This window comes from Chelmon rostratus, chromosome 18 (assembly GCF_017976325.1).
Source record: "Chelmon rostratus isolate fCheRos1 chromosome 18, fCheRos1.pri, whole genome shotgun sequence".
In the NCBI taxonomy this organism is placed as follows: domain Eukaryota; kingdom Metazoa; phylum Chordata; class Actinopteri; order Chaetodontiformes; family Chaetodontidae; genus Chelmon; species Chelmon rostratus.
Window position 1 is genome coordinate 395,212 of NC_055675.1, and position 24,331 is coordinate 419,542.

The window sequence follows — 24,331 nt, forward strand, 5'->3', positions numbered from 1 at the left end:
TTTAGTTTTTCTTTAAAAATGGTTCAGTTTAGCGACTCACAGTCATGTAGACATTCAATAATCATATGCACCAATGCCCACTCATGCTTGCTGTGTTGACAAATTTGATCAAATTTACATAGACATATCTGGTATATTTATATTTCAGGTTTATAACTACACAATATTGGTAAGGTTTATTTTTTCTTAAGTCTAGTTTTTATTCTATTTGAGTAAACTGTTTGTTTGTTTGTTTTTTAAACCTAGTGAATGAAACTGTATAAATGAAATGCAGTAATTCCTCCACAAAGCCAGTCCGTTTGCTTACCAGACTACAGATGACGCAGCTCTTCTGTCGGCTCATCCCTCAGTGCTACTGCTGCTGCTGGCATTTTTAGGTTCATTGGCATTGGCACACACAGTTGAGCATAACGCCTTCCTAAGTACTGTAATGTGCCCTCAAATATTCTGTCTATTGCAGTAAATGCTCGTGTTTTCGAAACATTATGCGCTGTTGTTGCCATGATGTCTTTGGTGGATGGTCATTGTCCCCTAACAGCCACCGCTCTGGCATCGGATCCCCCTGAAAGACTGCAAGAATAGAATAGAAGAGTTGGCCAGTATAAAGGAGTCATGGCTTGATCCAAGATGTGAATACACATCTAACCTTACACGTTGCATGGCAAATCAATTGGATGTTGACGGAATGGGTTCACTTATGGTTCACATATATCAGAGCATTCTCTGATGGGGCCTGTAGTTGAACTTGCATGCAATCTATTGACACCCAGAATCCCAGGGAACTTTTAAAAAAATAAATAAATAAATTTGAACTGCTTCAGGCTTCTGGAGTCCCCTGTGAGTACAATGTTGTACTCCATACAGGGAATTGGCCTACATTACACTACAACATACACAGTAATATATAGGCTATAGCCCTACAGCGTGTCCCTGACAGTACTCTTTTCCCTGGACTTCTATTTGTTCCAAAGCAAAAACACAAACTTATCCTGAAGTTTTGTCAAACTATGTAGTTTTAAATTGCTACATATTGTTACCACTGTATTCCCTAACTTCACATCTGGTTCCTGGTGCCTACATGTATGTAGGGTACGTACTACAACCCTGATTCCAAAAAAGTTGGGACGCTGTGTAAAGCATAAATAAAACAAATGTGATAATTTGCTAATCCTTACACTCAACTAGAAATGAATACAAAGACAATATATTAAATATTTTACCTCATCAACTTTGATTTTTGTAAAAATATATCCTCCTTCATAATTTTGATGCCAACAAATGTGTATTTCACACAAGTTGAGAAAGGAACAACAAAAGACTGGGAAAGTGTAGAAGTGTAGAAAACATCCTACAAGTAAACAGGTTCATTGGCAACAGGTGATATGTCATGATTGGGTATGAAAGAGACATCCTCAAAAAGCTCAGTTGTTCACAAGGATGAGCTGCCCCAGTTCATTGCTAGATACTCCAGAACGTTATGGCACATATTCTGACAGAAACGAGCAAAAGAGATTGTATCCATATTAGCTGCTCTGCCCTGGCTCCCTGTAAAATCCAAATAAAATTTAAAACCTATCCTCTTACCTACAAAGCATTAAATGGTCAGGCACCATCTTATCTTAAAGAGCTCATATTACCCTGTTGCTCCACTAGAACACAGTGCTACCGGAATGCAGATTTACTGGTGGTTCCCAAAGTCTTTAAAAGCAGAATGGGAGCCAGATCCTATCTATCAAGCTTCTCTCCTGTGGAACCATCCTCTAGTCTCAGTCCAGGAGGCAGACACCCTCTCTATGTTTAAGAGTAGGCTTAAATCTTCCTTTTTGATAAAATTTACAGTTAGGGCTGGATCAGGCTTGACTTGGACCGGCCCCTAGTTATCCTGCTACAGGACTAGACTGTCAGGGTCCTTCCAATGACACAACAAGCTCCTCTGTTCTTCTGCCCTTGTCCATCGGTATGCACTCATGTCCTACTAAGGTATGTTACCAACTAACTTCTTCCACGGAGTCTTTGTGTTTTCTCACCTTGCAGGTTCCCATGGCTAGTGGTTGAACCAGAATTGTGGATTACAACTGCATCTCCTGCCATGGCCCTGCCTCCTATTGCCATTAGTCATACTTCCATTATTAATAGATTAATAGTGATGTATTATATATGTAATTATCTGTTATTAATGTGTACATATATCACTTACATAAATATATCATATGTGTATAGTATGCTATATGTGTATAGCACTTCGTATACCTATAAATCTATTACAGGTGTCAAAACTGTCATTTCCATCCAACCCCAAACCTCTCTCTTGCTCTCTCCCTGTTTCTCTCTCTGTCTCTCTCTGTCTCTCTCTCTCTCTCTCTGTCTCTCTCTCTCTCCCCCAACCAGTTGAAGCAGATGGCCGCTCACCCAGAGTCTGGTTCTGCTTGAGGTTTCTGCTTGTTAACAGGAAGTTTTTCCTCACTGCTTGTCAAGTGCTTGCTCATGAAGGAATTGTTGGGTCTCTGTCAATAAAGACTATGGTCTGTTCCTGCTCTATATGAAAAGACAACTGAGACAACTTCTGTTGTGATTTGGCACTATATAAATAAAATTGACTTGAACTGAATTGATGGAGCAAGGTTCACCATTTTGTGAACACATTAAGGTTGTATTAAGGATATTACTACATGGACTCATTTTGCATTCTGTTTTTATTCATAATGCACAGTGTCCCAACTTTTTGGAATTAGGGTTTTCTATACTGGTATACCATGAGTACAAAAATTACACAGTAAATTGGGAAGACCTACGCTGTACCTTTCAGGCTATGATCTAAGTCCAAACTACTGTAATGTTGTGAGGTTTAATAAACATTGCAGCATCAAGGCCTCTACTGACGCTTTAACTTGAAGTTTAAACTTACCCATTCTTCTAATCCATTCAACAAATTGTGACAATTAAGTTGTATTAATCATCATTTGGCCAAACACAATAAAAAATGTAAAATAAGAATTTGTCTTCCAATATTTCACATTTGTAAAAATGTATATTTAATAATATATCAAACAATAAATTATTTATATTTAATATTCCACACAAAACATTTCTGGAGCATAGAATTGTTTTATCTGAATTAAGAAATTAGAAAATGAAAAATTAAGTCAATTTTATGTTGTTTCATAAATTGGGCTTTCAATTTATTTTTTTTCAAAAATGTGAATAGAGAGTGAAGTGACCTAGCCATGATGGCTCCATGTGTCAGTTTGTATTTATGAGGTGTCTGGGTTGTCTTCTGCAGGTTCAGACAGCTCTTGTGGTCTGTACATGAAGGTGAGGAGGAACAGAGCCACATCATAAGAGCACCAATAGGCCGTGTGTGAGGTCACTGCTGACCAATAGCGGTTTTCCACCAAGCCCTCCCGCAGCTCATAGTCAATGCGTCTCTCCAGTTCCACTGAAACAGAGAAAATGACAGATCAGCATCCACCTGCATAAATACTGTAATACATCTGTGAAAGCACCATCAATCCTGAAAGGTACATACAGGTTTTGGAGAAAAATATGCTGCCATCCACATGATGTCTTTTTTAATTACTTTTTGAGCCCTTTATACACACTCTGCTACACAACTCCACAACTCAAGATTTCACTTAACGGACAAATCCACAATACATTGTGTTGTGATGTTAAATCTGCAGTCACAGTGAAAAACAACCAAGGCACAATATTTTTCTTTTAATTATAATCACCTGTTGCTGTCCATCATTATGTATGTGTATTTATTTGTCTTATGATGACAGGATTTTCACTTCAAATGTGATGATTTAGGCTGACAGAACAGTGTCATTTAAGCAGAAAGCAAACAACAAACAGTCCAATTTGAAGTATCAGCCTCAAACTTCATTGTCCACAGAAATACTGGCAATACTGGTGCTGGTAATGGTAATGTCACAGGTGATGCTGATTGAAGTCTGTCAGGGTTTGGTGCTAAGACAGGTGGCATTGGAACTGGACCAGATAAACTTTGAGAGAAGTTTGGATGTAGAAATGTGTGAACGAATGAACACTGACTACAGGAAACAAGATTTTATGGGAATGACTGATTTTGACTATCTGATAACGAGCTGCAGGTAAATTTAACAGAGTCCCTCACCAAAAGCACAGTACTTACACGAGGTGCTGTCCATGACAGCTGAGGTGGACTGGGACATGGCAGGCTCTACCTCCCTCCTCTCTTCCTCAATTTTGTCCTTCTCTTCACTCTCTGCCACTGTAACCCCTTCCTCTCCTGAGGCCATGTTTTCCACTTCAGAGACTCCACCCTCAGAATCTGACGGCTCCTCCTCCACTCCGCCCACCTGGCCACTGGAACGGGAAAAGCGGGAAAACAGGATTCCTCCAATTCCCTTTCCAAGACTTGCAGCACCTAAGGGAAAGTAGGATTTATGCATCATTAATTAATATACACAGATATCAGTACACAAATAAAGTGTGCTTAAAGATGAGTAGGCATAACTTTGGAAGCCCAGTTTTCATGTTATGTTTTGATGTATCACGGAAATCAGGCTGTGCCATCATAAATCTAATGAGCCCTCTGAGAGGCAACACTATTCTCTTGCCCTGACCTGTACCTTTAAAGGGGAAATCACTAAAAAGTCACTTCTTTTGATTGTGCACATACATGTGGCTATCTGGAGTGCCTACCAACAACAGTGAAGTGAGACAACCCAGTCAGTTCTTTGTGGACTGCTTTGGTCAGAAAACGGGATTCAACAAGCCATTCAAATTTGGCTCCCCGTCCTACGTCAAGTGCAGGCTCACTAGAATTATACCGCCTTCCCATCTCCACCCACAACTTGACAACTACCTTTGTGAAGGTGCACCATGTTTTTCTCTCAAGTGCTGGACTAGCATATCTTGAAGCTAAGAGCTAAGCTTAGGAACTGCTCAGCTGTTGGCTGCACAGACCAGCAGCAATCGTTACGTTGCCCCCCAGCCTGTGGATTGAGTGGATAAAGTTTGTTTTTGGCTATTGGGCAGCACCTGAGAAGCTCATTAACCATCTGGTTTCTGCCTAACATCTGCTGATCATGCCAACTTCCAACTAGTTTCTGTATGTCACTCAGCAGGCCTCTAAATTGCTGCATTTTAATTTCAAAATTTTATGTGTCACTTCTGCAGACCGGCAAATTAAAATACATTTTTGACCATTGACACTGTCACTAATTTCTGTAGAATTTCAGCAAATCAAAGTCCAACTTTGAAACAAATTCCCTAAATGTCACTGTTTTAATGTAGGCCACCATAAAGTGCTAATTATTTTCATTCCTTGAAAATAACGTCCTCCCAGTAGCGTTAATTTTGTCAGCTGTTTTTTTCCCAGTCTTAGTCTTAGTCCTGTGGGAAAGGTCATTGTTAGCTTTTACCATATTTTAGCAATCTCATCTTTTTTTTTAGTTTTTAATTGCCTAAAAGTCTGGGCATTTGAATCTTGGAACATCTTGATGGCACAGGACACGAACTTGGTACACGCACCAAAGGAAATTAAACTGCTGCACTGCATTACAAATATTTCATCTCCAGTTTTTTTGTCAAAAAAAATAAAGCAAGATTTTGGTAAATTCTTTTATTTTTAAAAATATTTTTTAGTTTCATCTTTCTTTCTGCAACAATATGGCATGTTGATGTAGTCACGGTTGGTGTTTCATGACACCTGTGCCATCTACTCATTGTCTCGTCTTAGTCTTGACAAAATTAACTCTACTTCACACCACTCAACAAGTGAAGTAGAAATAATAAGCGAGAGAAAAACAAAAACTAAAAACTAAACTGAAAAATGGGGATCTGTATACATTTTACAGGTTAGGCAGGGAAGTCTCCTCCTCTTTCTCACCGAGAGGCTTTTTCACAGATGGAAGGAGTTTGCTGTGGTACCCCATCAACTCTCCTTCTTGCTCTGAGGTCCGTTTAACAAAGCAGGTTTACTGAAAACTCCGAGTATGTTAACCCTGAAATGAGGGAAACTCTGAGTTTTCTGTTTCACATAGGAAGGTAAGTCAAACCAGAGAAAGAGGGGTAACTCAAGCCTGTTTCACAGACAGAGGTAAGTTAAACTCTGAGTCAGTTACCGCAGTAACTGACTCTATGAACCTAACCTGGTCGGGACCAGGTTTTACTCAAGGAACCTCGAGTTTCTCTGTGTCTCCGCCCTCTTTCAACCACACACCGTATTTCACTTCCTCATTCATTCATTTAGTCGGCAGACAAGTTTTGGCAAAGTTCTGCCGTCTGATATTAAAAAAAAATCATTAAAAATTTCAGTCAGTGGGAAGTCCATTAGGTGCAGTAGGTGGTGACTTTTTTCGTTAACATGGCATGTCCTTTTGATCATGATCCCGTGGATGAAGGTGCAGCGATACTGCGCAGAGAATTAAATATTCGTCGGGAGATGGTTATCAGACCACGATGTTCTTGCTTTTCCAGACAGTTATCGGTTTTAGGCCACCGCCGCAGGTCTTCGTGCATCTGCCTTCTTTCTGTAGGCTGAGTGAAAGTCTGTGTTAGTTTAAATATAGGCTTAATTATTTAACATAACATGATAAAGTTGAGAACACTGTTTTTTCATTTTAAAATTTTATTTCATTCGTTAACAAAAAACAAAACATTACCTCTTCCTCCATTCTATCTGCTGGAATTAGGTTGGACAGAAATTTTATCACTCGGGTGTGGTGCAGCTGATAGAATCCTTATCCTCAGCAGAGCACAAAAAGTCCAACTCACAGTTTAAAATCAGTCTGGAAGAAACAGTTTGTGGTCTGAAAAATGCCACCAGACGGCAGCAGAAGGTGAAATCCTTACCTGGAAGCACACAAACAGTCCTTTCTGTTGGTAATGGCAATATCTTGTCAAGCGGCATGCCGACTTCTGTTTACCACAGACACACTCGCACAGAACATTGACTGTAATCAATTGTGATTAAGCAAGAGACATGTGTTATTGTCGACAGCTACAGTTTTCTTCTGTTTACTTAAGCATTCACCATTCATTCACTATCTACTTGACCCTTTCTCAGCATTTCTCCCACTTCCTGCATCTCTCCCTTTCCTTGGGTCTCTCCCCTCTTCTCTTGACCTTACCCTCTACTACTCACTTTCTTGTCTACAACCAATTACCACAGGTGGCATTGACTGATACTTACAGTAATGAAATAAAATAGCTGAAACTAAAGGCACAATCTGTGTTTTTTAATGTAGTTAACATATCTACAGTATTATCTAGAAATGTTTATCTGAAGGTCTTTTTCAACAAGTGGATGTGTAGTATTATACTTAAATATTGTAAAATATGTACATTTCCACAGTTATGCAGATGACACATATCTATAGATCTCTGCTGAATGAAATGATGCTGCAGCTATAGACTTCATTACTAACTGTCTTTTGGCAATAAATAAATGGATGAGCAACTATTTCTTGAAGCTAAATGAGGACAAGACTGAAATCCTACTATCTCTCAAACAAAAAGAGAAATGCAGTTTAATCTGTGGAAATTAACTCTCTGGATTAAATTTGGGGTTATGAGTCTTGGTGTTATCCTAGACTCCCACGTCAACAAGGTGACGAAAACTTTATTTTTCCACCTTAAAAACATAGCTACCACCATAGCTACAACCATTTATAAATCAAAAACATGCTGAAAAACTGATTCGTACCGTTGTTTCAGGTTGACTCAATTACTGTAATGCACTATTTACTGGCCTCCTGAAGAAAAAAAAACAGAGACTTCAGCTCATTTAAAACTCTGCAGCTCAGCTATTAAGTACCTGTACTGATCAGGGAAGGCAGCTCACTAAATTTTCTTAAAGGAATGGTAAAAATTCATCTTTTCGCTTTAGCCTTTAACTAGCTATGACTTTCTGGATACAGGCCTACTTATTTTATGCATTCTATGTTAATAATAATAATAATAATACATTTTATTTGTTAAAAGCGCCTTTCAGGACACTCAAGGACACTGTTCATCACAATAAATATCAAACAACAGCAATACGATAACATACAATAAAATAAAATAAAATAAACAAGTGATAAAACAAATAAGTGTAAAATCAGACTGACCATTTGACCTCATGTGGGATAAGCAAGTCTGAACAGGTGAGTTTTGAGTGTGGATTTAAAACGGGAAAATGAATCAATGTTTTTAATTTCGGGTGGTAATGGGTTCCAGAGCCGGGGAGCAGAGCGGCTGAATGCTCTGCTCCCCATTGTGGTGAGACGGGCGGAGGGGACAGACAAGTTGATAGTAGAGGAAGATCTGAGGGAGCAAGAGGGGGTGTGGACGTGGAGGAGAGCTGACAGGTAAGGAGGGGCGAGGTTATGAATGGCCTTGAATGTTACCAGGAGGATTTTGAAATGCGAAATTTGATGGGGAGCCAGTGGAGCTGCTGAAGGACAGGAGTGATGTGGTGGATGGAAGGGGTTCTGGTGATGATGCGGGCAGCTGAATTCTGAACCAGTTGAAGTTTGTGAAGTGACTTGACAGGAAGACCGAATAGAAGGGAATTACAGTAATCCAGACGAGAAGTGACAAGGCTATGGACAAGGATGGCAGTGGTATGGGGGGTGAGGGAGGGGCGAAGGCGATTAATGTTGTGTAGGTGGAAGTAAGTAGACCGGATAACATTATTGATGTGCGATTTGAAAGACAGGGAACTGTCGAGGATGACACCCAGACTCTTAACCTGTGGGGAGGGGGAGATAGAGGAGTTGTCATTTTGAATAGAAAAGCTGTCTGTTTTGGATAGTGTTGATTTAGTGCCGATGAGGAGAACCTCAGTTTTGTCACTGTTTAATTGGAGGAAATTTGAGGTGAGCCAGGTTTTTATTTCAGTAATGCAATCTGTAAGGGAGGAGGGTGGGAGAGTGGAAGAAGGTTTGCTTGAGAGGTAGAGCTGGGTGTCATCCGCGTAGCAGTGGAAATGAATGTTATGTTTTCGGAAGATATTGCCAAGGGGGAGGAGGTAGATAATGAAGAGCAGGGGCACCTGTACTGACGGAGGAAAGGTTGGACCGGAAAGATTTCGGTTGAATAAACTGTGTGCGATCTGAGAGATAGGATGTGAACCAGTGAAGTGGGGTGTGAGTAATGCCGATGGAAGATAACCTGTTCAGTAGAGTGTTGTGACAGATGGTATCTAATGCTGCGCTTAGGTCAAGGAGGATGAGAATAGTGAGGAAGCCAGAATCAGCTGCCAGTAGGAGATCATTTGTTATTTTAATGAGTGCTGTTTCTGTACTATGGAAGGGGCGGAAACCAGACTGGAACTGTTCATACAAGTTATTGCGAAATAAGTGAAAACGGAGCTGGGTGGCTACTGTTTTTTCAAGAATTTTGGAGATGAAAGGTAGATTAGAAATGGGACGGAAGTTATTGAAGTTGGAAGGGTCAGCACCAGGTTTTTTCAATATTGGGGTAATTGCAGCGGTTTTGAGGGATGCAGGAACAGTTCCAGTGGTAAGAGAGGAGTGGATGATAGCAGAGATGAGGGGGACCAGAGAGGGAAGGGAGGCCTTAACCAGAACTGTGGGGAGGGGGTCCAGCTGACAGGTGGACGGTTTGGACATTTGGATTATGTCAGCAATTTTGGAGAGGGTGGGGAGCTGAAAGGTGGAAAAAAAGTGAGTGGTTGGGTGGGATGCAGGTGAAACGGAAGGAGAGGAGTTATGGCAGAGATTCTGGTGGATGTTGTGGATTTTTGCATCAAAGAAGGACATCAATGAGTTACAGAAGACAGTGGAGTAGAAATGTGGTGGCAGAGAATCCAGGGGTTGGGTGAGATTGTTAAACAGTGAGTACAGTGACTTTGTGTTACCTTTATGTAAAGAAATTAAGCCAGAATAGTAGCGGGATTTGGATTGAATAACACAGTCCTTATAATGTAAAATATGGGTTTTGTACATTTCTTTATGAACAAAAAGTCCAGTTCTTTTAAAAAGCCGCTCTAGTCGCCGACCTTTGGCTTTCATAAGCCGAAGATCATGCGTGTACCAGGGGGCAGAGGTGGAGAAGGACACAGACCTGGTCTTTAAGGGGGCAAGGGAGTTAAAAATGTTATGAAGTCCTGTGTTATAATATGAGACCAGTTCATCAGGGGTGGATAGGTTGTGAAAGTCCAGGAGGCAGCCAGTCCGAGAGGAGAGAGCGTCAGAGTTAATGTCCTTAATGTTACGGAATGAAATGACACGTGGGAGCTTAGTGGTAGAGAGAGTTAGCGGGATGTTGAATGAAAGGAGGAAGTGATCAGATATTGAGAGGTCCTCAGCTTTAAAGCCAAGAGGGGTGACACCAGAGCAGCAGATTAAATCCAGAATATGTCCTTTTGTGTGTGTGGGAATGTTGGTATGCTGCTGAAATCCAAGGCTCTCTAAACAGGATGAAAAATCTCTAGTGACAGGGTGATTAATGTTGTCCATATGAATATTAAAATCCCCCAGCAGTATTGTATTTGGGGACAGAGTGGAAAGATGGGTGAGAAAGGCAGCAAAATCATTTAAAAAGTCAGTGTTTGGTTTAGGAGGGCGGTATATAGTTGCAATGATGGTAGGAGTAGGTCCAGACAGTTCACACACAGTGGATTCAAAGGAGCTGAACATAGGGACAGACAACGGCGAGACTTTCAGTTTCTGACTGTAAATCATCGCGAGACCTCCTCCTCGGCCAGAACCACGAGGTTGACAGATGTAAACGAACCCCGGTGGGGTCGAGTCATTGAGCTGTGAGAAATCATTGCGTTGTTGCCAGGTTTCGGTTAAACAGAGAAAATCCAGTTTACGGTCTGTAAGGACTTCTTGGATGAGGTGTCCTTTGCCTGTGAGAGAGCGGATGTTTAGCAGACCGAAGTTGACGGTAGTGTTGTCGCAGTTGGTGTCAGTGTAAGACGACCTGGGAAAGGTGGCTAACACACTGCGGTTCACGTCCCGACCGGTGTTGCGTGGACGACGTCGGGTGCTGGACCAGATGGACTGTATTGAATGTGAGTTGTCTGTCTGGAAACTCCGGCGGGACCCATGGTGGATGTATCTCCGGGAAGGCAGGAAGGTGATGTCTGGATGAAGGTGCAGTACAGCCGGTAGGGGCTCAGACAGGCGGCAGCGTAGCCGGAGGAGCTCAGCAGCCGTGTACTGAGATAGACCCGTCACAGGGTGGTAGACCGGCGACAGGAAAAGCCAAACACACACAGTCCAGATGGATATCCTGCTGATCCACATTGTAGAAGAGGTGTCAGGAGGTGAAGACGTCGGGAGAATATACCAGGTGAGTCTCAGTAGCCAGGACGGCCAGGACGGGGCAGGTGGCTAATGCTAGCCAAGCACACTGACAGATCAGCTGATGTATAGTCCAAACCCAAACGGTACTATCGATCGCAGGTTAGACGCAAAAAAATCATCCCACTGAGGATAACTGCACAGTCAGTCACTTGTAAAACAAGTTTTGAGAAGTTACGCTAAAAGAATTTAAAAGTTAGTTACCGGCGAGCAGCGGCAGCAAGTCGTGCCAGCGTTCACTCTACCAGACACATGCTCTCTATTTTTAATTAACTACTATTATTCAGCTGTTTTCTTTTGCATTTTATGTTATGCATTCTCTTTATTTAATTTTCATCCGTTTACAATAATTATCTAACCCCGTTTTTATGTTCATTCTGTCTTTTTTATGTGAAGCTCTTGCATTTGAAGCACATGCATGTATCACTTTGAGCTGCATTTCTTGTATGAAAGGTGCTATACAAATTGTTTATTATAAATGGTACAAGGCAATGCACGAGCCACTCACGCAGCTTTGAGAAAACCCTCGCAAACTATATATCGAAACGTGCGGCTCGATCGGGAATGGTGTGCTATGTACTTATGACAGGATTCGTTAATAATTCGCAAAGTTATTGGAAAAAAAATGTGAAAAATTTCCCATAAGAAATGAATGGAAAATTTCCTCAAATTTCAGCCTTTTTCAAGTTTCTGCTGCCTTGCCATACTTTCTCCGAGAGACTTCATTCAAACTTTAAAACGTAGATAATTTTGTCGGCTCAAAATGAACCTCGGCTCACTTTTTGATATCTCTAATGGTTTTCAATCCCTGACCATCTGAAGACCATAAAGTTTCTCAAAAAATGCTCAGAATTTCTGCCCCTAGAGTGGGTGATGTCATCAGCTAGAGTGCGAGAGGCAGTGAGAAATCGCCTGATTTTGTTTTTTTTTAATTGCCATAAACTCCAAACAGTGAGACACATGATTTTTGGATCCTTTTGTAGACAAACATCTCTTCTTTCCTCTGATTTCAATTTTAAAGGGTTAGCCCCCACCAAATTTAAATAAAGAGGGATTTTGCACCAGCTGCCCTGCTCTGCTGCTCCATGTAAGTCAATACTCCATGCTCCATGTAAGGTGTGCTCCAACACACCTGATTCAAATGCTCAGCTTGTTACTGGGCTCTGCTGAGGCCTGATAACGAGCCATTCATTTGAATCAGGTGTGCTGGAGCAGGGATACATCGAAAACATGCAGGGCAGTGGTACTCCAGAGGTCCGTTTCACAAAGCAGGTTTACTGAAAACTCCGAGTATGTTAACCCTGAAATGAGGGAAACTCTGAGTTTTCTGTTTCACATAGGAAGGTAAGTCAAACCAGAGAAAGAGGGGTAACTCAAGCCTGTTTCACAGACAGAGGTAAGTTAAACTCTGAGTCAGTTACCGCAGTAACTGACTCTATGAACCTAACCTGGTCGGGACCAGGTTTTACTCAAGGAACCTCGAGTTTCTCTGTGTCTCCGCCCTCTTTCAACCACACACCGTATTTCATTTCCTCATTCATTCATTCAGTCGGCAGACAAGTTTTGGCATACTTCTGCCGTCTGTTATTTAAAAAATCATTCAGTGGGAAGTCCATTAGGCACAGTAGGTTGTGACTTTTTTCGTTAACATGGCATGTTAACGTCTTTTGATCATGATCCCGTGGATGAAGCGATACTGCGCAGAGAATTAAATAATGGTTGGGAGATAGTTATCAGACCACGCATAGATGTTCTTGCTTTTCCAGAAAGTTATCGGTGTTAGGCCACCACCCGTTCTTTGTGCCTTCGTGCCTTCTTTCTGTTAGCTGAGTAAAAGTCTGTGTTAGTTTAAATATAGGCTTAATTATTTAACATAACATGATATAGATGAGAACACTTTTTTTTCATTTTTAAATTTTATTTCGTTTACAAAAACCAAAACATTACATGAACACAATATAACCAATTTTACAATGAAAGGGAGCCATTTAATATTTACTTTACCATGTAAAACATGATAAAAATGAGGTAGCTACCTCCATGAGATCATGCAGAGGTCTTACCTTTTTGAACAATGTTTTTATATTTCATTTTAAGCTGCTGCCAAGTGCGCTTCTCCCCCGCGGGATTGCACCTAAATGAAATAAATTAATAGGCAACCATTCAAGCAGTTTTGCCCTGTTATATTATTGTGATTTCAAAGGACTGCATTTATACTCACGCATTGACCCGAGCAGCAATGTTCTCCCACGCCGTCTCCCTCTCCTTCGCAGCTGCAGCGGTGTTGGACTTCCGTCTAAAAACGTGTTCATACTCGCTGTATGAGCGCATTAAAATGTCTAATTCCAGTGGCGTGAAGTAGGTAGCCTTCCGCTTCCCCGTTGCCATGGTGACTCCTCAAATCGGGGTTCCATTGATGCTGTCTTTTTAAAGTTGCGGTGCACGCACTTAACTCGAGGTGAACCTACTCTGAGTTAATCAAACTAACTCAAATCTGCTGTTGTGGAATCGAAAACTCAGAGTTTCCTATCTCAGAGTAGATCAACTCAGAGTTCAGGGTTACACTCAGAGTTTGTTGAACCTGCTTTGTGAAACGGACCCCCGGACCAGGCTTGAGAAACAGTGGTATAGATGTTCCACTGTCAAAATTTCGGCGGCGCCGGAATTGTCTAGTTATCATTATTATTGTTATTATCATTATTATCATTATTATGTAGGGCCTACTTTAAGGTGTGCTACCCACTTTTCTGCACAGTACAACACGACAGCAATTTAAAAACCACACCACACATTTAGCTTCTCCCTCACCTCTGTAGCTACACTCTCCTGCCCCTTGAAAATGAGTATATTGCCTTTCCTGCCTGTGATTTTTGTTGAATTATAATGCCCGGCTGATCAGGTCAAAACTCTTCGAGCTTGTCTTGGAATGGTCTTCTCTCGAAAGGAGTTATCTTTAGTGATGCAATTGAATTTTCTGTCTCCATTATAGCTAGCTAAACACTTCGTGTGTTGCACAAGGCTCCTCCAAATGTATGCTCAACAGCTCATTCTGGCGCATTTTATGTCAGACAGCCCATTAGGCGTAACACGTGTAAACCATCTGCATTCAAAAAAAAGCTGGACCTTGAAGGCTGCACTTTTCCAGCACCAATCCCTTGTATTAAAGAAGACCAAACTGTATGTGCAACGAGAGTCAGGTGGCAAAGATTTGTGCGCACCGGACAAGAATTATGTCACCTAACGCTACCTTCAGACAGCACAGAACATTTTTACTCTACAGTTTTATTGCAGATTTTAATCTTTAATTTTTACTAGCTATATACTATTTGCCTTGCTCATAATAATTGTATGAATATACAAAGTAATTTTGTCTTATTCAGTTAAGGTCTATGTGTGTCTGTGCCAAGCAGAAGTCTGTGAGTCGCTTGACGTGAGGATGCCATTGCTGACCAGGAAGGACTGTTTGTGAGCTTCCTGATGAGGACTTCACCTGCAGAACAATGATTTTGACCTTTTGTGTCTTTGCTCTGCTGAGAATAAGAATTTTGTGTTGTGGTCTAGATTCCTGTGATTATTTTGTAATACTTGTCTCTCGCCCTGTCTGAGCTTCCCTCCTCTCTTCTGTATTCTCTCTCTCCCTCTGTTGCAGGCTGAGCATAGAGAGGCCGGGCGATCTCCTTGGCAGCAGAGCTCATTAGTCTCACCTGTTCTGCAATTAGCCCAGCTACTTAAGTCACCTCCCAACTCACCTCTGTGCCAGACAATTCCCTTTGCTACGGTAGCAGCCTTAGCGTTACCCTGCTCACGAGCTGATCTCCTGCCTCCTGTGTCTCTTGTTTCCTCAGTGTAATTTGTTTAAGTTCTTTTGTTACCTAACCAGTTTGAGTTTCGCTCCTGGACAACTTTAGTTTTTTCTTAGTGAGCATTCCCCTTTGAGGTTATTTTATGTTTCTTTGTTACTTTTCCCGTTACAATGATTTTCAGTTGTTTAATCCTAGCTCTAGTGTTTTTCCCCGCAAGGTGTTTTTTCTCACTTTTTGTTGAAAATAAATATCAGATTCTTTACTCTTTACTTAACGCACCCGAGCAACACACAGAACTGATTGCAATTTTTTTCTTTTTGCTTGTTGAGTGCGTGTGGGTCCACTGCAGTCTTTAATTCTACAGGAAACTGTCAGCTTGTATCATTATAATGTGGGTAGTATATGCACATGGACAATGTTAAACTTTTCCCTGCACCCAGTTCTCCCCACTTACTTGCCTGCAAAAGTTTGCAAATGATGATGCAAAATGTGTCTCCCTCTCTTAAAAGAAGAGAGGGGCAGCTCACAAACTGTCAAAACGGGGCAGTGCTCAAATCAAATATGAATCAAGATTCTGTAGCTGCATTACCTATTTCTTGCTTCAAATGTTTTCAGAAACAGATTTCAATATGCTGTCAAGCTGCAATGTTCATCCGAAACTTTGTGACAAGTTCGACATTTTGTGCCTGCTTGATTTTCAAAACCAAGCACCTCACCCACCAGCAGGAGAGTTTATTGGTCCAGTGCGGTGCAGTTAAGTCGGGTTGTTGGAGGCTTTCGTGCTTTCATGCACCTTTTGTGCAAAAGGGTATACTACAGCCCTTTCCTCTTTCTTGAATTCTTAAGTTCTTGAATCTTAATTTTTCAGAGCTCACATTTGGCTGGGAATTCCCTCTTGTTGGTACAGGTTTTAAATTTTGTTCCGGGTCACCCTTCTTTGATAGCATGTTCCAAGCTTTGTGTATCAGGCACACACATTTTATGCATAACATCACAAGGAAAAAATCTCATCAACTTTTTTATCTGTTCCAGTAGCCATTCTTTGTTTTGCTAAGAACAAGAATGCCAACACCACAGCTTAGTCCACTTCTCGCTTTGATTCCATTGCAGTACTTGCATTAGATTTCCATTACATCTTAACTATTGACAGCAGTTGGCAGTATGTGACAACAAATAATGATTATTATCTGGGATTATTAGCGATACATACACTCATTATCCTAAAAGGATTTTGTGATCGACCTGTGAGCAACCGGACTCAACTCCACCAGCAGATCTTCTCAAATGAACAGATCAAAGTTACGGACACTGACACTGTACAGTCCTTACAGTAGCTGCAGATAAGTTGGTAACTGAGCAGTTTTTCAACTACATAAGCAAGTTACTTTGTCATCAGTAATTCAGTTATGTTGACATGGTAACTTACAGCTGCTTGAACATGTGCTGTGATGAATCAAATCTCACCATGACATCACCCGTTGGTTTGTGGACTACTGAGTTTGGCATTATGGCAGTCATCATCTTTGTTGTTTGGAGCTAGAAGTAACCATATTTGCACGCATCAGCATTTTTAAGAGAGAGTTAAGAGTTGTTAAGAGAGTGGCAACACTTCCATAGGCTTCTGTTGTAATTGGGGAATGTGGAATCAGCATGTCTCGTGGGGCACACTCACCATTAAATTGATGAAACGACTGCATTTTTTTCACATTTGCTGACCTCCCACTAATATCGACAGTGGTGGTATTTTATGTAGCCAGCTTTTGTTACGTGTTATGTTTATCGTACAATAATAGCTAGATTGCCATTAGCTAGCATGAGCAGACCATAGCCATTGCCATAGCCAGATGTAAGATGTAAGATGGCTTACATTTACCTCAAATTAAAATTAAGTTATTGTTGTTTGTTTGGCATAGAAAGTTTATCTTCAGTTATTAGATTTGTTGTTAAAATTAGTAACACTTGTGACCATATCAGCACACATGATTACAATGAATGGTAGCCAGTTCAGCTAGATAACATGGCATCTTATATCTATCAAGTTGTTCCTTGGTTAATTCAAACATTACACATCAGTTGTTACACAATGCATTAGTGACAGTTAATAAGATCAGCCACATAAATATGGACAATTGCAATAAAAAACTATGTATAACTGCAGAGAGCTAATCATTTAATATATAAATATTTTTCTGTTCAAATGCTGAAATTTAAAACCAGGGGAGACTGACTTGAAATTGCAAGCCGATTAAGGAAAGGATCCAAAAAGCAACAAGATTCAAAGTTGTCAGCTCATAGCCTCTAAAACAATCTTCATGAAGTGAGGATTTATTGCAGGATTTTTTAGTCTGCATTACTTTTAGCTTGGTGTACCTAATAAACTGGCAACTGTATACATGCCTACAGGTTTCATAGAAACATGCCAACATTATATATTTAAAAGATTAGTGGAGTGCAAACCATATCCCATCAACAATACTCAAGATAGGCTCTCTTCCACATTTTGATGAATATGTAAATAGTATACATGGGACATACAATTACTTTGAGTTACACAGGAATTTAGAGATCCTTCCTTTCGGTTACTGGTCTCCAGGTCTAGGGAGAGAAGACCTGTCACAAAAAACAACCAAGGCATGTAGAATTGTATTCACTCTCCCTTGCCCTCAAAACAGTATCTTTGGTCAGCTGCTCACACATAACCATGAAACTGAAGTCATATTTTCAACAGATGTTTGACAAAATACAGTGATGGCTTAAAGCTGCACAACACAACTCCTCTTGTCTATGGCTCTCTGTGACTAATAAATTTAATTTCCCAGAAAACATGGCTTGCAAGGAAGTGAGAGACCTTACTCTGGTGATTACAACTTCCACATATACACTGCTGCTTAGGTGACACTTTAAACATTCAATGTGTCTCTAAGAAAGGATTTTGAATGGTCCGTTTTTGTCACAAATATGTAAATCCTGTTATAAGTTTATTACTGAGGTCCTAATAAGAGATGGTGTTGTACTGAATTACAGTATAACGAGAGGTATTTCTAAATTTTGTCCTCCCTATTTATATATACTAAGAAGGCAGAAAACTAGAAACACCTCTGAATAAACTGCATCTCAGCACCACCACCAACTATGACCTCGATGCTAAAAGATCCCTTCAAACTCAAGCAGGGATTCCCCACTTTGCTCCTCTGGGACATATGATTCATGTATGTAAGATGAAAATACCCACAAATTTAAGATGAGAATTTACACTTGAAGTCCATAGTCATTATTTAATTTCAGATTCTGTACTGGAGTGCAGAGTCAAAATAATAGAAATTGTGTCACGTACACTTAGGTGTAGGTAAATTGCTTGTGTTTATATAGCACTTTTCTAGTCTGTTTTAAAACACGAGCCTGCATTCACCCATTCACAAGCACAATCATACGTTGGCCACTTGCTCATTACAAGCATTAACACTAGTGTCTTGCTCAAGGATAAGCAAATAAATGTAGTGGAGTACAATATTTGCCTCTGAAATGTAGTGGCATACACATAGAACATAGCAGAAAGTAGAAATACTCTAGTTGTCTACTCTAGTAAATACTATAGTATGCGTAGCTTGAAATTGGACTTAAGTACAGTACTTGTTAAAGTTAAAGTTAAGTTAATTTCCATGACTCTTCTAAATGTATTCTAAGTTATTCTTTATTTTTTGTTTTTGTTTTTGCAAGCAAAGTTCATTGTTGTGTTTTTGTTCCTGTTCTGTTGTTTAGAAGTTCTTGCTTTTCATGAAAATAAATGAATTCTTTTCAGTCTGTATAAGAAGTTGTAAGTATAATTTCACTCCTATAATAGAAACAGATGGGCCTTCTTATTTATTCTTTAATATAGCGCAATGTTATTAAACCAAAATTTGACTGATAGAATTCTCACAAGGCAAACTGAACAGAAAACAAAAAGTATTTTGTTTTACTTTCTTTTCTTACATGTGGGGCTGAAGGACTTGTCCCCTGTTGAGCTGGTGCATGATAGCTGCAGTTGTACAGAGCACAAGCAGCGGTTTCACAAACCAAGAGCTTTGCCAAGTCTGAGAATAATGGAATTGTAATGTATTGTATTGCAGTTGTAACTGAGTATGAAGTATTCAGGTTTTGTGTTAAATGCTGGCAGTTTGTTATGAATCTCACTTGTTTTAATAAGGTAAAATAAAGACATTTTAATATAACCTTAAAGTCCTTTGGCCCCAAAGTAAAACAAAACACTTGTTCTTTTTCTTCAGTTTGCTTTTTATGAATTTTATCAGGGTCAAATTTGGTTTGATAACATTGTGCTACTTTAAGGAGTAATTAAGAAGGCCCTGTATCTGTTTTTTCATTATATTAGTGAATTTGCACCTTCTTATACATACTTACATGAAGTTTAGGTTTTACTGCTGGCCCTAACATGTTTGAAATTCATTAAATCCCAAGGAACAAATCATAAAACTGGGGTCCGTTTCACAAAGCAGGTTCAACAAACTCTGAGTGTAACCCTGAACCCTGAGTTGATCTACTCTGAGATAGGAAACTCTGAGTTTTCGATTCCACAACAGCAGATTTGAGTTAGTTTGATTAACTCAGAGTAGGTTCACTTCGAGTTAAGCGCGTGCACCGCAACTTTAAAAAGACAGCATCAATGGAACCCCGATTTGAGGAGTCACCATGGCAACGGGGAAGCGGAAGGCTGCCTACTTCACGCCACTGGAAATTAGACATTTTAATGTGCTCATACAGCGAATATGAACACGTTTTTAGACGGAAGTCCAACACCGCTGCAGCTGCGAAGGAGAGGGAGACGGCGTGGGAGAACATCGCTGCTCGGGTCAATGCGTGAGTATAAATGTAGTCCTTTGAAATCACAATAACATTACAGGGCAAAACTGCTTGAATGAGTGCCTATTAATTTATTTCATTTAGGTGCAATCCCGCGGGGGAGAAGCGCACTTGGCAGCAGCTTAAAATGAAATATAAAAACATGGTTCAAACAGGTAAGACCTCTGCATGATCTCATGGAGGTAGCTACCTCATTTCGATCATGTTTTACATTGTAAAGTAAATATTAAGTGGCTCCCTTTCATTGTAAAATTGGTTATATTGTGTTCATATAATGTTTTGTTTTTTGTTAACGAATGAAATAAAATTTAAAAATGAAAAAAAAGTGTTCTCATCTATATCATGTTATGTTAAATAATTAAGCCTATATTTAAACTAACACAGACTTTTACTCAGCTAACAGAAAGAAGGCAGATGCACGAAGAATGGGTGGTGGCTTAATACCCATAACTGTCTGGAAAAGCAAGAACATCGTGGTCTGACAACTATCTCCCGACGAATATTTAATTCTCTGCGCAGTATCGCTGCACCTTCATCCACGGGATCATGATCAAAAGGACATGCCATGTTAACGAAAAAAGTCACCACCTACTGCGCCGAATGGACTTCCCACTGACTGAAATTTTTAATGATTTTTTTTAATAACAGACAGCAGAACTTTGCCAAAACTTGTCTGCCGACTAAATGAATGAATGAGGAAGTGAAATACGGTGTGTGGTTGAAAGAGGGCAGAGACACAGAGAAACTCGAGGTTCCTTGAGTAAAACCTGGTCCCGACCAGGTTAGGTTCATAGAGTCAGTTACTGCGGTAACTGACTCAGAGTTTAACTTACCTCTGTCTGTGAAACAGGCTTGAGTTACCCCTCTTTCTCTGGTTTGACTTACCTTCCTATGTGAAACAGAAAACTCAGAGTTTCCCTCATTTCAGGGTTAACATACTCGGAGTTTTCAGTAAACCTGCTTTGTGAAACAGACCTCTGGGGTCCGTTTCACAAAGCAGGTTCAACAAACTCTGAGTGTAACCCTGAACTCTGAGTTGATCTACTCTGAGATAGGAAACTCTGAGTTTTCGATTCCACAACAGCAGATTTGAGTTAGTTTGATTAACTCAGAGTAGGTTCACCTCGAGTTAAGCGCGTGCACCGCAACTTTAAAAAGACAGCATCAATGGAACCCCGATTTAAGGATTCACCATGGCAACGGGGAAACGGAAGGCTGCGTACTTCACGCCACTGGAAATTAGACATTTTAATGCGCTCATACAGCGAATATGAACACGTTTTTAGACGGAAGTCCAACACCGCTGCAGCTGCGAAGGAGAGGGAGACGGCGTGGGAGAACATTGCTGCTCGGGTCAATGCGGGAGTATAAATGTAGTCCTTTGAAATCACAATAATATTACAGGGCAAAACTGCTTGAATGGTTGCCTATTAATTTCTTTCATTTAGGTGCAATCCCGCGGGGGAGAAGCGCACTTGGCAGCAGCTTAAAATGAAATATAAAAACATGGTTGAAACAGGTAAGACCTCGGCATGATCTCATGGAGGTAGCTACCTCATTTTGATCATGTTTTACATTGTAAAGTAAATATTAAGTGGCTCCCTTTCATTGTAAAATTGGTTATATTGTGTTCATATAATGTTTTGTTTTTTGTTAACGAATGAAATAAAATTTAAAAATGAAAAAAGTGTTCTCATCTATATCACGTTATGTTAAATAATTAAGCCTATATTTAAACTAACACAGACTTTTACTCAGCCAACAGAAAGAAGGCAGATGCACGAAGAACGGGTGGTGGCCGATAATCAATAACTGTCTGGAAAAGCAAGAACATCGTGGTCTGATAACTATCTCCCGACGAATGTTTAATTTTCTGCGCAGTATCGCTGCACCTTCATCCACGGGATCGTGATCAAAAGACGTTAACATGCCATGTTAACGAAAAAAGTCACCACCTACTGTGCCTAATGGACTTCCCACTGACTGATATTTTTAATGATTTTTTTTAATAACAGACGGCAGAACTATGCCAAAACTCGTCTGCCGACTGAACGAATGAATGAGGAAATGAATACGGTGTGCGGTTGAAAGAGGGCGGAGACACAGAGAAACTCGAGGTTCCTTGAGTAAAACCTGGTCCCGACCAGGTTAGGTTCATAGAGTCAGTTACTGCGGTAACTGACTCGGAGTTTAACTTACCTCTGTCTGTGAAACAGGCTTGAGTTACCCCTCTTTCTCTGGTTTGACTTACCTTCCTATGTGAAACGGAAAACTCAGAGTTTCCCTCATTTCAGGGTTAACATACTCGGAGTTTTCAGTAAACCTGCTTTGTGAAACGGACCTCTGGTGTCTTACTCCTACTGTCAAACTATGGGGTTTGTCTGACTTCCTTGTGGACCTGTAGCATAACATCCACACACACACCACACACACACACACACACACTACACCTGTGTCTTGGTTTTTCTTGGATACTGAGAAAAAATACAAAGTTGGGTCAGCAGCAGGTGGTGGCAGCTTTAGCGATAGGTGGATTTTACCTTTAGACAGCCCAAAACAAGCTGTTCCCCTTTTCTTAAGTCTTAATGCTAATCTCGAACTAACCGGTTACTGATTGTAGTTTCATATTTAGCATACAGACATGAGAGTGGTATCAATCTGAACATCTCAGCATGAAAGTGAATGTGCATGCACATATTTCCCAAAATGTCAAAATCTCCTTTAAGAGAATTGTCAACTGCCTACCTTGCCAAGAACTTTGATAGCCACTAGCATTAAATGAATAATGTTGTTATTGTTTCAATCAATACCAATACTCCAGAGTCATTTGACTCTGTGTCATGTCTCGTCAGATCTGTTAAGTGTTTTTGTTCACGAGCGTCATGTCTTGTCTTACACTTCCTGTTTTATTGTGAAACCTAACTCTCCTCTCGTTTCAGGTCCCTTGACTTCCGGGTGTGTTTCCCGCCTGTCTGATTGTCTTCCCCGCCCTTATTGTCTCCACCTGTTCATTGTTACCTCGTGTATATATAGTCCGCGTCTCCCTTTGTCCTGTGCCAGATTGTCTCGTGCCATGTCTTTGTACCAAGCCATGATTTATCCAGCATTCCAAGATCCTTGTCTCCTTGTTGTTCCTAGTTTGTTTTGTAAGTAAGTCCTAGTTTTGTATAGTATTTTTCTAGCCTTGTCTTGATTTTCATTTGATACTTTAATCTTGCCGATTGAGCCCTTTTTGTGTTACATTTCCAAATTATTCCTTAGCGTCTTTTGTTGAACTTTTCTGCCATACATTGTATGAGCTGTTATTATCCTGAGCGCCTTTTGTTTAATAAATTACCCATTGATTTTGAAACCTTGCTGTGGTGTCTGAGTTCTGCATTTGAGTCCAGAAACCTCGTGCCTCCGGGCTTGTCACTCTGGAATTAATTCCAATTCCAACCCTTTTCTACTGAAGACAAAAGCCAGATGTGAGTGCGTGTTAGTGGGTTTTTGTCCAGTGTGAAAGAGGCTTAACATAAATCTTTGTCAAAAACATCTTGCCTTTCTACAGTATCAGCAGAGTCAGCACCTACTCTATCTCTCAGCTCAGATCTTAACCATACTTACTGTGTAGTAAGTGTGTGGCTGTTGTGACTGATTAAACTAATTCTGAGTCAGGTTTCACATCCATTGCATGCCTTTTCCTGTTTCCTTCCATTGGTTGCCCTTAACCACGAGAACAAAACCACCACTTGTTTTATGTTCTATTGTATCAGCCATCCATGTAACCATAATCCTTTCTTTATGCTCACCCATGATGCTGGCCTTGCCCAGGCTGGTGATGGACTCTCCGTAATGCCGTCGGGCCTGGGGCGGGGAGGTGCAGGGGCTGGGGATGCTGTCTGAGTCTGAGACAGATGTGGTCTCCTTTGGTAGGTTGAGCAGTGTGGGCCGGATCTGATCGTACGGTGTTGGACTGGTGGTGTTATACCTGAACATTGCATTCACATCAACCTCAGGTCACTGAAACATCCTCAGTCCTCATTCTGTCTTCAACTATAATTTCAACAAACTAGGAATACTGTGATTTCAATCAGAGTTGGATTATATAATAACAGACTGTAACATGATAATTATCACTGTTTAAAGCTTATTATACCATTGCTGCTGTTTATTGTTAACTTGATCACAGTGTCTATTGCTAAGATAAATTCAAAGGAAATTTCATTAATAACCAGCATATTATCTGTCATATAGAGCCACATGACTCGTCTTACCAGTGGATTTGAACAGGTGTAATGTTACTGTAGTGCTTTAAGATAAGAGGCTCCAATCTGTACGCCTGAAACAAACAAATATATACAAATGTTTGAGCAGATGGGAGTT

The 24,331-nt window shown here is 40.4% G+C and overlaps 1 protein-coding gene across 1 annotated transcript in view; it reads right to left on the reverse strand.

Moving 5' to 3' along the window:
- Positions 1-3,110: 3,110 nt before the first annotated feature.
- Positions 3,111-24,331, reverse strand: part of ddhd1b (DDHD domain containing 1b) — a 30,217-nt gene continuing 8,996 nt past the window's right edge. Inside the window, exons 10-13 of the mRNA XM_041958864.1 lie at positions 24,223-24,287; positions 23,758-23,936; positions 4,154-4,408; positions 3,111-3,436 (exon numbers count right to left, since the gene is read on the reverse strand). Coding sequence (XP_041814798.1) covers positions 3,252-3,436; positions 4,154-4,408; positions 23,758-23,936; positions 24,223-24,287 — 684 coding nt within the window. The 3' untranslated portion in view covers positions 3,111-3,251. The remainder of the gene's footprint in view (positions 3,437-4,153; positions 4,409-23,757; positions 23,937-24,222; positions 24,288-24,331) is intronic.